Source organism: Phanerochaete carnosa, assembly GCF_000300595.1.
Source record: "Phanerochaete carnosa HHB-10118-sp unplaced genomic scaffold PHACAscaffold_11, whole genome shotgun sequence".
Classification (NCBI taxonomy): domain Eukaryota; kingdom Fungi; phylum Basidiomycota; class Agaricomycetes; order Polyporales; family Phanerochaetaceae; genus Phanerochaete; species Phanerochaete carnosa.
The window spans coordinates 348,737-362,639 of NW_006767638.1; the positions used below are offsets into that span (position 1 = coordinate 348,737).

The 13,903-nt window shown below is 54.2% G+C and overlaps 5 protein-coding genes across 5 annotated transcripts in view; all 5 read right to left on the reverse strand.

Moving 5' to 3' along the window:
- Positions 1-960, reverse strand: part of PHACADRAFT_129648 (uncharacterized protein) — a 2,328-nt gene extending 1,368 nt beyond the window's left edge. Inside the window, exons 1-2 of the mRNA XM_007400658.1 lie at positions 906-960; positions 799-851 (exon numbers count right to left, since the gene is read on the reverse strand). Of these exons, the coding sequence (XP_007400720.1) occupies positions 799-851; positions 906-943 (91 nt within the window). The 5' untranslated portion in view covers positions 944-960. The remainder of the gene's footprint in view (positions 1-798; positions 852-905) is intronic.
- Positions 961-2,170: 1,210 nt separating this feature from the next.
- On the reverse strand, positions 2,171-5,432 carry PHACADRAFT_200393 (uncharacterized protein; the record flags this gene model as incomplete). Its single annotated transcript, XM_007400659.1, has 4 exons — positions 2,171-3,031; positions 3,089-3,213; positions 4,660-5,187; positions 5,255-5,432. The coding sequence occupies 4 exons, from the start codon at positions 5,430-5,432 to the stop codon at positions 2,171-2,173; spliced, it is 1,692 nt and encodes a 563-aa protein (XP_007400721.1).
- Positions 5,433-6,049: 617 nt separating this feature from the next.
- On the reverse strand, positions 6,050-9,552 carry PHACADRAFT_213374 (uncharacterized protein; the record flags this gene model as incomplete). The annotated part of the gene is made up of 13 exons (XM_007400660.1): positions 9,357-9,552; positions 9,137-9,304; positions 8,965-9,079; positions 8,774-8,919; positions 8,202-8,719; positions 8,129-8,155; positions 7,851-8,080; positions 7,769-7,800; positions 7,376-7,701; positions 7,168-7,324; positions 7,049-7,119; positions 6,511-7,001; positions 6,050-6,459 (listed from the first exon to the last, which is right to left on the reverse strand). Coding segments are annotated over exons 1-13 (2,790 nt in total), but the record flags the coding sequence as incomplete, so codon positions are not given.
- A 445-nt stretch (positions 9,553-9,997) lies between these two features.
- Positions 9,998-11,150, reverse strand: PHACADRAFT_104382 (uncharacterized protein; the record flags this gene model as incomplete). The annotated part of the gene is made up of 4 exons (XM_007400661.1): positions 9,998-10,351; positions 10,408-10,683; positions 10,734-10,835; positions 10,902-11,150. The coding sequence occupies 4 exons, from the start codon at positions 11,148-11,150 to the stop codon at positions 9,998-10,000; spliced, it is 981 nt and encodes a 326-aa protein (XP_007400723.1).
- Positions 11,151-11,402: 252 nt separating this feature from the next.
- On the reverse strand, positions 11,403-12,982 carry PHACADRAFT_263754 (uncharacterized protein). The gene is made up of 8 exons (XM_007400662.1): positions 12,650-12,982; positions 12,516-12,590; positions 12,369-12,462; positions 12,239-12,309; positions 12,153-12,181; positions 12,014-12,091; positions 11,839-11,960; positions 11,403-11,781 (listed from the first exon to the last, which is right to left on the reverse strand). Exons 1-8 carry the CDS (start codon positions 12,913-12,915, stop codon positions 11,761-11,763), a joined length of 756 nt encoding a protein of 251 aa, XP_007400724.1. The 5' UTR covers positions 12,916-12,982; the 3' UTR covers positions 11,403-11,760.
- Between the last annotated feature and the right edge of the window lie 921 nt (positions 12,983-13,903).

Below are 13,903 nucleotides of genomic sequence, written 5' to 3' on the forward strand. Positions count from 1 at the left end.
GCATACTACACCACTGTTATATTGTATCGTACATCTTGGAGCTCAACGGGGGTATATTACTCTTCATGGATAGAACCATGTTGCGAAGACTCTTCTTCCCCTTCCTCGTCCGCCGCTTGTTCTTCGCCGCCTGACTTCTGTTCGTCATCCTCCTCGTCCTCGTCCTCTTCAGGGTCGCTTTCAAGGAAGGTCAAAGAAATGTACTCATCACCTAGCTGTGCATCTTCGGCTGTAAGCACCTGTGAACTAGCAACGTTACCAGAACCAAGGTCAGCCCCAGACGAAGAAGCAGCAGGGTCCGAGGTGGCCTTGGAGTCCAAAGAGGAGCCAGCGTTGGGGGTCGCGCCTTGTCCCGTGGACGGTCGCGGCCGGTTCCTGTTGGCACGGATGACGTGCGGGAGCTTGCATCCCTTGGTGTTGCAGACGCCTTTCTCAGCAAAGTCGGGACATTCGCGAACGTGCTGGTTTTCGCAGTCGAGACCCTTCTCGCAATATCCCAACACGGCGAAGTCGCGACACACGCCTTCTCGAGCGCCCACCCGAACATGAGGGAACGGGCAGTTGGGCCTCGTGCATCGGCCTTGGTTCGCGAAGTGCACGCACAGAGGAGTACGCTGGGGAGTAGGATCATGGGAAAGAGGGCAAGTAGAAGTAGTGTGCGGGCAATTCCCCTGCAGGAAGGGCCAGCAGATCGCAATTTTGGCAGGATCATGCTGATAAGGACAAGTCAGGCCCCGAGTGCACGCTCCTGTGACGGCAAATTGTGAGCGGACAGATACCAGAAGAGATCGTACTCACCTGTCGTCGTAAATCGCGCACAGGGCTTCTCTACGACCTTGCGACGGCGGGCACTTGCGGAGCGAGACTTCAGCTGTGAATTCGAAAGAATAATACTAGAGACACACCCTGCATGATAAGGTCGGCGGGTATTATTCAAAGTCATGTTGCGGTTTGTCGGTCTACCACGGCGGGGTTTAGGCTTGTACTTGCTCGCATGGTGGAGGGCGGTAGCTTTTGTTCCAGCAAAAGACCCGTTAGGAACTGGAGGCTTGGACGGCGATGGTTTCGGCTTCGAGTCAGCCACTATAAGGATATTTGGTTGGTGATGCTCGTCAGGCGTTGTTTGGAGGTGAACACCGGTGGGAAACGAAGACGCACAGTCTTTGCGAACGAGCGATCGACCTGATGACTCAAATGCTACACCGCCAATAACGACCTCGCGCTTCTCGTTGGTTGCGGCGGGATTAGGAGGCTGAAGAGGGGGGACGCTTGAGGTAACCACGGGCTTACTCGATGCCTTGTAGTTCGGATTCACATAGATGTTGTTTCGCGGTCGGGCTCCTGGATGGTACGTTGGCGGCGGTCGGGGTCGGTATTCCGTCGTCTTGTGGCGGTTAATCGCACCTGAGAATCATGTCAGCACTGTGTAACCGCTAGCAGACGGAGGCCTTCAAAGCGGAGGCAGAGGTGTTGAGATAGGAACACCACTGAGGACCTTGCCCGAGATCTGTACTAAAAGCTCCTTGGTCCTCGACTTACCTGTCAAACGAGCTATCTCCTCCTTCAGGGCTGCAGCTGATGTTGATGTCGAAGGGCCGTCCATATTCGCGCTGTGGAAGAGGTTAGGAACAAGATGTGCTGCGATTATCCCGCTCGCACGATTACCCAACCGCTCCTGCTTACTAAGCAGCACGAAGTGTCGCACAACCTCAGAAAGGAATTTTCCGTTGACAGAGCCTTACAACCAGTCCTTAAGAAATATCTCTAAGACGAGTTTGAACAACATCAAGATGATAAACTATATACAAAGGTGATACAACACGTCAGTCTCGCAGATTTCCGCAGATTTCTATCACAAATCGCAACATGCTCGCTTTCGGAGAATAATAGACGAAATTTATGTAGCGAGGTGAGCGACAGGACCAAAATGCTCGTAGATAGTACGGAATATATTCCCAGTCGCTCACCGACAACTTGGTCAAATAGGTCGCCCATCATCATCGATCATCACATACAACCTCGTGTAAATATTCTTCGTAGGCAGATGAGAGCATCGTCCCCATTCTTGGAATCAGCACTATACTTCAAACAGTAAAACAAGAACTCACCTAGATTAGTGATCCCAAGTTCCCGCATCCAGTTAAGCACGCCCGAAGACCGGTATTTGTGCTCAAGGCTGGGCTTGCCACCACCGTGTGACCCGCGACCAAAGGCTGGATCCTGTGTCCGGATGAGTCGTCGCCTGATTTTGAATGGTCACTGGTGCACCAGCAGACCTCTCACCAGATGGCTCCATCGGGGCGGATACCGCGATAGAGGGTTTCCTAGACCCTTGGGCACCTTGAGCGTCGGTCTCGGGGATGGCGATTGGAGAGGCGGAAGAGTAAGAAGAAGAGCTCGGGAAAGGCACAAGCATGGGAGATGCCATTGAAAGTGGTACGACGTAGGAATGCTCCCTGGTCAGCATCGAAGGAGATGCCGCGTAGCCGGCGTAGGACACACTTTCTGGCAAGCTTCCCTCGGGCTGCGAAGGTGGTACCATTGAAATGCCCGATACAGTGTGGCCGCGGGGCCGAACACCGGACACTTGTCCTTCTAGGACCGCCACACGCGACTCCAAACTCCCTATTACCCCAAAGAGGTGGTGTACCAGCGCAAATGGCTGCGAGACATCCTGCGGCAAGGCGGGCAGCGCTCCTCCGATGTCAGGAGAGTCTACAACCATTGGCACCTGTTGCGGTGCCTGCTGATGGGCCAGAGTGGGCCCTGGTATCTGAAGGAGAGGCGCCGGAGCGGAGTATGGGGTCCAAGGAGGAGGCGTCAAAGGGGACTCCGGCGTCTGAGGAGAATGTACGGAACTGGGCTGTGAATTTTGCGAGTCTGGGGACAATGGTTCGTCCAAACGAGGTGCCACTGCCATTTGTTTTTTGGGAGATGAGTGTTGAAAAGATAGACTCAGAGTCTCAGGCCACTCAGGCTGCTCATGTTGATCCCCTGCCTCGGTGCCACCATACGTCGAGGGAGCGACAACCTGAAATAAGCAAATTGGTTAGAAACACAGCATATACATTAGTGAAGCTCTACTCACGGGCTGGATATTGGTCTCAGACACTGCCTCCGCAGCGAGTGGAATGTCGCTAGAGAAGAACGGGTACAAGAGAGCAGCTAATCCAGCCTCCGTAATGTCCATAAATGGGACAAGCCGGGTCCCGCCTGGTATCGTGAGTAGCTTTCGTATTTGTCTCGTGGCACTCTGCGCATCGGCCCTACCCAAGGCGGAGTGATATCTCTGACACAGAGTGCTCGGAGTGAGCCGTGCCCATTCTTTGCGCCAATTTTCCACGCCACCGTGCGCCTGCCCGTAAGCTAAGCACATTGTTTGAGGCCGATATCCTAGCTTGCAAGTTGGAAGATACGGATGAGACAAGCCACCATGCCTGGTACACTTCTTCACCCAGTCTGTCCACCCCGAGATTGTGCGAACCTGGACCGTGGTTTCGGTTAGCCATACGTCACCAGGCTCGCCCACTAGCTGGCAGTCATATGGGATTGTTTGGCGGCCTATGAATAGTAGCGACCACAACATATGGTTCTTCGGTTGAATGGAGCGCCTCCTTCTTCCGGCTGGTAGTTGTGGCTGTCGCTCAAAGTATTCGGCCGGGAGCGCATCCCACTCATGTTGGTTCAGTCTCACAATGGACGGAAACCAGAATGCATGGGTGCCCGTGAACTGCTCTGCTGCACGCAAGTCTAGTCAGATCGGAGTCAACGACATGTCGTAAAGCGCAAGGAAAGGATTCAAATCGCACAGCGAGAGTTCACGTCGCACTTGACCGCGTCACTATGCGGGAATGCTGTTGTGGATTTTCCGTGCTGTGAGGAACGGTCAATCAAGTTGTATCGCTTTGTGGTTCACTCGTTACTTGCAGACATCAGTCCGAAACCTGAATCCAGGCGAACGTCAATATTATTCAACACCTCCTGATCAGCAACACTCACCGGAGGTATTCACTATCAGTGTTGTCGCAGAGTTGGAACAAGCGGGCCACGTGGCGATCTACAACGCCGCGCCTAAGTCACGCTCTAGCGCCTAGCAATTGCAATGCCCGCCATAAATCGAGAAAGAAAAAGATTATTGGAGGGGTCAATGGAAAATCGGTGTGACGCGTGACCGCCGGACTGGTCGTACGGGTACAGTATGTCGATGATAACGAGTATTAGTATGATGCGATGTACAAGATTTGCATACGTCCGAAGTTGTTATACAATACAAGCACCATTCCCTCGGTACAGTAGAGGACTCACATACTGTAGGTGGTTCAAGCGAGACACGACGGCTCCGAAGCTACTATATACTCAGGCTGCATGTCTCACCAAAAACTAGGACATGCTTTGCGGAATACTATTGATCAGCCTGCAAACGATTCAGACAAAGGCGGCAAGCCCGGACTTGAACATACTGTAGCTTAACAGGTAATTACACAGGACGCGGGCGCCTGCGGTGTTGCATGTACACAGTAACCGTTCAAGTTGAAATTGCAACCCGCTACTAATAGTATCGATAGCGTGGGCGGTTCTGGGTTTTCAAAGATCGGGTCACGTATTCGTAAGACTCGTCGCTTGCTCTCGACTCGGAATCTTGAGAGGTCTCCGCTTCACTATCAAACTCCTCGGCAGAAACGCGTCTAATCGGAGCAAAGGGCTCTTCGGAGCTGTAAGTGTAAATCTCTTGAGCACTGCGTTCAGATATCACGGGTGTGGGTGGCAAGATCGGAACGGCAGGGGGAGTAGAAGGCTGATCGCTGCCAGATGTGCTTCCTGAAGGAGATTGGTGCACCACTATCTGAATTGGTACGTTATCACGGGGGCGTTCCTCTATTGCCTCCACACGCCTCCGTAAGTCCTCCGTCACCTCTAGGAGGTAGCGCACCACCCCGTCCGATGCTTGCGGGGCAGAACCATGCCTGGCTGCAAATCTGTCGGGCGGGGGCGTCGACGATGACTGCGATTGCATGAAGACGCGTTCGGCGACTGATGCCTCCATGTTGTGAAGACGCGCATCAATGTTGCGAAGACGTGCGTCTATGTAGAAACCAGGCTCTTCCGCTTGTCTACCCATACCGCTGAAGTTCTCAGGGTGTGGAGGAGCTTGTTGCAGTGCGGGTTGCATGTAGGTCCGATGGGACCCTAGTAAAGCGGGTATGATCAGGAGGTGTGATTGCTAGTGAATGACGTGAACTTGGTTCGTACGTACTCGGAGGCGGCGATCGGGCCAATGCTGCGGGGCTGGCTTCCGGGTTCGGCGAGTATGCAGGACGAAATGGCCTCATGTCGTAACGTGGAGGGCCGCCTTCTGGAATGACAGGACGAGACGACCCGTGTGAGTGGTGGCGGCCCGTGGTGGAGTATCGAGGGCTGCTGGCGGTGGCCATGGAACGTGGGTCTAGAGATTGCGAACCAAGTCTAGAAGTGGATACTGCAATGCCTGCGTGCATCGCGGATTCACGTGCCCGAAGAACACTATAATAGCTTGGTTCTTGATCAAGACCGACCTCAGGGTAAGACTGAGGGCGCGAACCGCGACTAATCAGTGCCGGCGTCGCAGCAAGTGCGCTGTCATAGATGGGATAGCCGGGTAGTTCTGGTAAATATGTTTTCCTCTCGGAAAAACGAACGCTGGAATTGCGCCTCCTTGTACTCCCCACCGAATTTTCAATCTGGTACGCCGGAGAGGGGGGGCGACTGTGTGCAGGTATCATGGTAATACCCGGAATGCTAGGGCTCATGATAAAAATTAAGTCATGCGACCAATGGTGTTTATCTCGCGTTGGCTGATCTAGAAGGAAGGATGAGCTCGGCTCTGTGAGAAGAAAATTAGGTCTACCTGGGGACCTATTCGTAATGGGACGTTCAGCGAACGTGTCTTCCAAGAGAAGCAGATTGATGCGCTTGTCATCCTTCACGTTGCACTCATGGCAAACGTAAATTCGCTCTGTAGAAAGCTCGGTAAGCGGATTTCGGCGTAGAACTATGGCCTGTTAGTGGCGCTCACCTTCACGGCAGTCTAAGCAAAACCAGAAAGAGGATGTGATGAGCTCTAGGCAAGTCTGGCACGAAAGGGCCCGCTCGTCTGGTCCTCGCGAATGACGTTCGACACCCAATTGTGTCCTTGGTGCGTCCAGGAGACCACATAGGACGGCCTGTTTTTGCCAGATCACGCGCGCCTCCTTCAAAGACGCGTGTCTCCACTTATTGTACGTGAACCGTCGCACTTGTAGAAATGAATGCTGATCATGCTCGGAGACGGCGCAACGTAGTTGCAAGTTGTCAAAAAGACATCTTGCACAGTAGTCCGTGGTTCGTCCGCGTCTTGTAGAATCCTCATCCTCGGAACAGGTTAAGCAGATAAGTCGAGTCATGTTAATCGTCCGCTTTCTGCATCTGTCACAGGTTACTGGTCTGGTTCGCATAATTAGTTGCCTCCTTCATCACGGGTATTGAACACCTTACGAATGTAAAATTTGTCTTCTGACGACGCTGTCCACCAAGGCACAGCAAAACTGAAGTTGGGGGGCAGGCGCTTGCTTCGCAATTTGTGTTACACTCGACATCAGCATCTCTCGCGTTCGACTGGGGGTCAGAAAGCGCAAGAAAGGATTCTGAGAGTTTACGACGTGGGCCAGAGGTCCGCCCAAATGGGCAGCTTTTGCGATTGCTTCGCGAGCCATGTTCAAGAAGACGTCGGCTGGCTCGCCCTCGCTCGCCATAATACCTTGCTCGACGCAGAGCTGAACAAAAGGGTACAATTCGTGCCGCGTATCCGTAAGAAGTTGCTCGACTTCTCCGTATGTCCATGCTCGTTCGAGAGACCCGAGGCTGGAGTGCTGTGTTTCCAGACTAGTACGACTGAATCCCGGAGTAAGACAGCTGGGGCGAAGCGCCTTCTGGTCGTTGAGGTACTTCGAGGTCCCCAGCTCATCATAGCAGTAGATATAGCGATACTGTGGACAATCAGCTGTTATTTCGGATCCGTGAGAGGGGCACATACCAAGCCAAGGGATACCCTCTTGATTTTCTCTTTAACTAGAATTTCGTCGGATGATAGCGTGACAAACATATCTAACACGATCGTTAGGGGTGTGTGTCAGTAACAAGCTCCACACTTGCCTCTTATCTCTTCCACTCTGTGATAGCTGGCACGTAATAGCGTCCACAGGGATGCGCGTAAGCCAAGTACTTGTTGCTGATCCAATGACTCATTGACGGCTTCCTTCATTATTCTCAGCGCTCGTTCGAGGAGCAGGTATAACAACGGAAGGACGATCTGCGTGAAAGTCAGAGTCGAGCCCGGGTGTGTTTTGATCAGGACACTCACCGTATCTAGCCGTCTGGATCCGACGACTGATGACATTATGCATGAGTCAAGCTCATAGTTGACGGACTCTAGGAGCTGCCGGAGCTCGTCTTCCTCGGCGCTCACGCGACTTTCAAACTTCGCGAAAACCAGAGGCTCCAGAGACCTGCGTTCTGCCACGAGATATACGCCCGCAAGGATACAGTCGCATGTGTAGAATATGCCCCCGCCGAGAAGCTTTTGCACAAGCGCTCGGTTGAAAGGCAGAGCATGCGTCGCGGTATCTCGTATCTGCACGAGTTGCTTGTCGATGGCATCGTAGTAATGCTTCAAAACTAGCTCTTGACCTGTGACGCAGCATTAGGCAAGGTTACTACTTGCTCGTTCGTGTGCATCCAACTTCATGTGACGCACCCACTGTCCAATATGCCATCCAGCGTGGTAAACTTTCAACTAATGAGTCAGAAGGTGATAAACGAGCCAATTCGCCACTAACCTCCAGCCCTCAGGACCTCGTGGCCGCAGTACTGAAAAGCTATTGATCTCAGCAATGGTAACGTAGCCCGAACCATCAACATCAATAGCTTCCAGCAGACCCTGCTTCCAATACTTTGGGCTCAGATAATGCAATGCCCAGCGATCCATAGCTTGCTCGTGAACCTTCTCTGCTGCGACTAGCAGCAGTTGGGAAATGACTACATCTGCTGGCTCCCGGCGGCCCCATCTCTAGGTGGTTCGTTAGCGTCGCTCTTGTATGGCCACGGTCCTTCATACCATGTCTGACCACAGTGCTCGTATATCCTAGACAGCTTGTTAGCGACTATGGCAGCGAAAGATGTGCACTTACATCGTCTTGCAATTCCGTACGTGAGCTCTGTTCGCTGTTTCCTTCTTGTAGTGCCACCCGAAATGTCGCCAGCAGATTATCCCAGCGCGACTGGAAATGCTCGTCAAAGGACGTTTGGTTTTCGTTGAACAGCCTTTGCATCGTCGACTGCAAGTCTTGCCCGACTTCGTCGAAGATGTTGGTCGCGTGAGAAATTAGCTTATCTTCCCGATTTGTTTCGTTTTCCTCGACCAACCGTTCGAGGTCCTTCCGCAAGGCCTCGTCTGCCCAGACAGCATTGGGGCCTCCGTGAACGTCAATAAATTCCTGCAGCTTGTGATCTTCTCGAGGGCGAAGCGAAGTGAAAAGCGCCACTCTATTGAGTTGCTGTTCCATGTTAAACAACTTCTCGTAGCTGCGGGCGGACTTCGAGGCTGTGATCATCGTCAAAGTCCTACCTACCTCCTTCTGGTGAGTGTCAAACTTTTCGGAGAAGTCCAAGAGGATGTGCTCCCATTGGGGACCAGTAAGCACCCTCACTGTAGGCACAAATGGATCAGTCGAGCACTCCAGGCCAAAGCAAACGACTGTACCAATGAACACCTTGTCCCGGAAGTAGGCGCAGCTCTTGGCGCACGCCTCGATATCGCTCGCAATGTCCTCCACGCGGGACTTGAGACGGTCTTCAATCACGATGGTTTCTTGTCCCTTGACGTACTCTCGTTGAAAGTCATGGAGCCTGTGGAAGGTCAGACCCCGCCAGCGCGACAGGTCCTACGCTTACCAAGCTACGGTACGCATCATATTGCACATATCGGCATGCAGCTGTAATACTCGTTTATCATTCTTTCGCCGGGTCATCTCTAGCTTGACCGCTGCCTTGAATGCGAGAGCCGCAACTACGAAAGCCATGAATGTTTCAGATGTGCTTACTTCTCAGACGTGCAGGCGCGAACCTCCAATGAACGGGTGGATCTTGCTAACACAGTCCAGTACGTCCACAAGCACTTCGACGTTGACTTTGACGTTATCGGCGGTAAATTCAGCGACCTGTTCGAGCTGGGCAGCGAGGTCGCTGTCGATGGCTTGTTGGACGCCGCTCACGGCCCCAGAAACATGCTGGACTGAATGTGATAGTTGAGCAGGTACGATACATACGCAAGTCGACAAGCGCACCGGTCTTATCGAGAAGAGGAGGGAGCGATGATACGCGGATGGCGAGTTCTTCGAGCTCCTCACTAGCACTGGCGAGATGACGGTCTTCTTCGTAGCTCATATTGTTGCAGTTTGCACAGTAGACTTAGATGAGTCGGGAATGAGATCGCACTGCACCTGAGTAGGTCTGGGAGACGAAGCGGTGGGCAAGATAAGGGAAAGGGAGGGGGAGATGCTTCCCTTCCATGCATCTGAGTTCTTTGTGACCGAATACACTGGATTCCAGAAAGCTAGTGTCAGAGCGTCAAAAATCAGATCCATTGCAGCGAGTGTTTCCCGCGAAGTCAGACAAGTTCTCTATGGGACTATGCCGCAGCTGGAACGAGCGTAGGCACGACAGACACCACCATGCACCCGCGTGGGGAATCGGCGATCAGCATCTGACAATGTATATGCCAGAGGACCTGGCATGGCCCACTGCCCACGCGCTTACCCAGCCACAGATACATAGGCGAGCTGAATCAGTTCCTCTAGGCGGGAAAGGTATATCGCACGGTAGGGCACGCCGAACGGTAAAAACTCGTCTTACACCAAAGTCTACCCTAGACATCACAGATTAGCACCTTTCCGTTAGACATGATGTGATGCGCACCTACCCGAGCTTACTCCAGCGGTCTTCTCACCCAGAACAAATAATTGCAACCCTCCGCCCACGTCGTTTCCCGAGGCGCAAGTACCCACTCTCCATTCCATGGCACGTACACCATCCCTCTCGTCTCTGCCTCCGTCCTCGCCGGCCTTCTCGGGGATGCGATCCACGGCCTGCCCGGCGCGCCGGACGGCGCGGGCGAGCGGTACGTCCTGAAGAAGCCCTCCAGCTCGCCCGGGTTGACGTACTTCGAGTATGTATGCGTGCCTTTTGAGACCCGCTGCATGACGTCCTCGGCGGCGAAGATCGTGATGAGGTACGCGAGCGGCGTGCGCGCAATCGTCGAGAGGAAGAGATGGCCGCTGGGCTGCATATGCTACGCATCAACGCGGTGCGGAGCTAAATATATGCGCGCGCACTTACCTTAACTAGCTGTGCACAGCTGTGCAGGAAACCACGCGGGTTGTCGACGTGCTCGAGGACCTCCATCGAGCAGACGACGTCGAATGATGCCGGTCCATATTCAGCGAGGAGGTCCTCCACGGAGGTGTGTTTGTATGTGAGCGAGCCTTTTCGCTTGCCCTGCTTGCTTGAGGAAGAGTCGAGAAACGGGTCCGCAGAGGCATGGAGAGACGCGATCGAGATGTTCGAGGACGACGCGTCTATCCCTAGCGTCTTCGCTCCCATTCGAGCGAGGCTCTGAGGAGGCGTTAGTGTGATATAGTCATTTGCAATAACAGAGTACGTACCTCGCTGAGAAGTCCACCACCACATCCGACATCCAAAACAGCCCGTCCTTGAAGCACTTCCGCCTCGGTTACGAGCGCGTCAAGGTCATCTTCTAGTGCCATCTCTGTCTAGCTTGCATCAGCAGACTCGCACACGCGTTCAACGCGCCTGCTACAACGACAGCTCACCATCTTCTCCCTGATGAATTTCATTCTCACGGGATTCATCCGGTGCAACATCTGGAACTCCCCCCGCTCGTCCCACCAGAGCGCAGAAAGTTTTGAGAAATGTGCAATCTCATCTTGGTTGATCGTCGACTGTGCCAAAGCGGGGTCGATAGTGGTAGAAAGATTAGCACGCGATACCGTCCCCGGTATGCACCCAGCCACTGGGCCGAAACGGAACTGCAGAGGTCGAATGAGTGGGCGTATGCGCATCGTTGTCGAATGGATACGGGACATGCTGGACGTTGATTTACTCCCTAGTGCTGCGAGCTTACGTAGGAGAAGCAGTGGACGGCGAGCGGAGAACGTCAAGCACCCTGGCACAGCGAGGGAAGTCAGGGAACGCCGCGAGTGATGCGCCGCGCTGACCGCCCGTCACGTCGCGCGCGCCAGTGACCCCAGTGAGTGGATACGCGGTGGGTGGGACCCGGGTCACTTTCACTCGGCGACGTCATGCCGAAGGCGAAACCGGTGCAGTCACTACTCGAACAAATACCCATTACATGTACTGTACAAACACACAGGTCATACAAAAAAGGATCGTTTGTACAGGACGGCGAGGGCAAGCGGCGATAGTTCGAAAGCAGCTATAGAAACCGAAAAGTCCATGAACCCTCTCGCGGAAATGACGCGCTCCGGGGAGCACGTAACTTCAGGAGAGGTGGCATAAAAGTCCAAGAGCGTTCGATACGGGATCGTGACAGGAACACGTAAAGCTTTGGCGTTATTGAAGTCCGTTATCAGCCAGTCCGAATGCGTGACTCTCATCACAGTCGTACGCAGGAATCTACACGTCTTTTTTCGCGCGAAGGTAGCGAAGCGTTTACTTGACCAGGAAGAGTCCCTAGACGATAGTCAGGCTTCGCTGCAAAGACGCGAATTTATTGAATTGAGTACGTACCACTTGGGGATTGTTGATATCATCGATATTCCCAGCGTCGCCAGTAAGGAAGATCAAGTTCGACTCCTTGTGCCACAAGAGGATGGCAGTGATGCTCGAACCGTCGAGGTTAGTCCATTTTGCTGGGCGCATGTTAGTAAGGTTGCGCTAGGACAGCTGTTCGAAGTCAACTTACACGTCAGTTGCAGCGTCTTTGCATCCACGGTCCATAAGGCCGACGCGCCTTTAGGAGTCGGCGGAATGCCGGCAGAGGCTAGAACACACAGGCGTCAGAATCCCATCGGATCAGGGTGAAACTTCGAGGCCAAACTCACTCTGCGGCACGTTTGCAAGCGGAACGATGCTGCGGGATTCGAAAACTGAGTCAAACCCCTGGGGACAGCAGCTCGATGACACTCACGTTGAAGAGTTGGAACCCAGCGTGGCGTTGGTGCCGCCGCCGATAAAGGGAGAGCCAGTGAAAACCGGGTTCTGGCAACACATGAGCAACCATCAGCGCGACGTCACATCATGGAGCGCGGATCACCCACAGTGGCAAGAAGACTGAATGGCCCGCCGGTTCTCGTGGTGGCAATCTTGACTTCGATATCAGTTCCCGCCGTGCCACCGATGTCCACATTGGGGCTGCAAGACAATGTGGTCAGCGTGGGCAACGGGGGCGATGACGCGAGACCTACAAGCCATTGGCAGAGTTGTTCACCATGCCCACGAAGGTGCCGTTGGCCAGCCTGATTTCGAGGTGGCCAGTATACCTGCGTATATGCGCGATAAATAAACAGAGTGCATAGGCACAAGACACGGAGGTACGAACACTTGAGCCGCTGGAGAAGGAGAAGGAGAACCACGCTTGGCCTTCGATGCGGGGGTGGGACCGAGCTCCTCGCGACCGGGGAGGACGCGACCGATGATAGGAGACCTAGGGGGCAGCCCACGTTTGAGACGTTGAGCATTGGTCAAACTTCTCTCCTCAACGGTCAGTCGCCTGCTGAGGAGGGTCCCCTTCATCGGACGAGCCTCTACGGTAAAGGCGCATAGCGCAAGGAGCGCAAGGAACAGCGGAACACAGCGCAGAAGCATGCCGTCTATCGTACGTCGCGATGTCCAGATGATATCTGAATAGGATCTGGAGGGTGTGGGAGCGGGGACTTAGCGGAGGGGGGAACGCAAGTCACTCCAGACACGGAAACGAGAGGTCGAAGGGGCGAAGGCTATAAGTGCCCGGGAAACCCACACCGCAGATGGAGGAAACCGATGTGGCGGGTGCATTTCTCGGGGTTTGAGTCTGGACGGAGTGACTCTTTCCGGCGAGCTGGGCCGATCTATACCCCACGTGATCCGAACTGGGACGCCACTCGCACGGCGAAGCCAAGCCGTCCGGCGCCAGCCCGCGGTGAGGGCAATTCAGTAGTGGGTGGGGAGCGGGCGTGCCTACTGCCCATGCCGGCCTTGCAGCCGCCACGCAGCGATCACGGGAGCCTAACGACTTGATTCGATACAGTCTCATTTATCGCAAGATGTGAACTGTAGATATCGGTCAGTTATCCCCATCGGTTCCTGCAATTCTGCGCTCCTGGTACCTCGAATCCCCGGGGCCCCTCTGGCCATCGAGCCGAGCAGAATCGATGGCGTGACAAGCACCTCCGCCTTCGGAATTTGCACCTCGACGCTTCCGAGGCATGGCGGCGCCGAATCGAAGGTGGACTGCTTGCGCATGGGAGCTCCAAAAATCGGAAGGCCCCTGCCGCGCCTCGGGTGCAAGCACACGGCAGGGCGTTTTTGGGCCACCCTGAGTGAAATGTCTCCGCCGAAATGCGTGCACTGAAACGCAGGGTTTTTTGCATCCTCCTTGACGGTCGAAGGATAATGCAAATACATAATGAGTAAGAGAGAGTGAAACAGCGTGCCTTGGCGTCTGACAGTTCCGACAGCCACCAAGGGACGCCGGACCGTCCCGCCCTGCTCGATCAATTTTGATGGCGGCCAGCGTCGGTTCCCGACTGGCGCCAAATATCAGAGCTCCGCCGAGCAGCGCTCCCACGCCATCGGGTACGCTGCGCAGCAACTT

Bases quoted from the DNA above. Each gene is read 5' to 3' on its own strand.
- PHACADRAFT_263754 (XM_007400662.1), bottom strand. From the start codon at position 12,915: ATGCTTCTGCGCTGTGTTCCGCTGTTCCTTGCGCTCCTTGCGCTATGC. The intron at 12,310-12,368 runs GTGGGTGATCCG...ATGTGTTGCCAG, and splicing joins CATTCAGTCTTCTTGCCACT to AACCCGGTTTTCACTGGCTC. The intron at 11,961-12,013 runs GTAAGTTGACTT...ACATGCGCCCAG, and splicing joins AAAGACGCTGCAACTGACGT to CAAAATGGACTAACCTCGAC.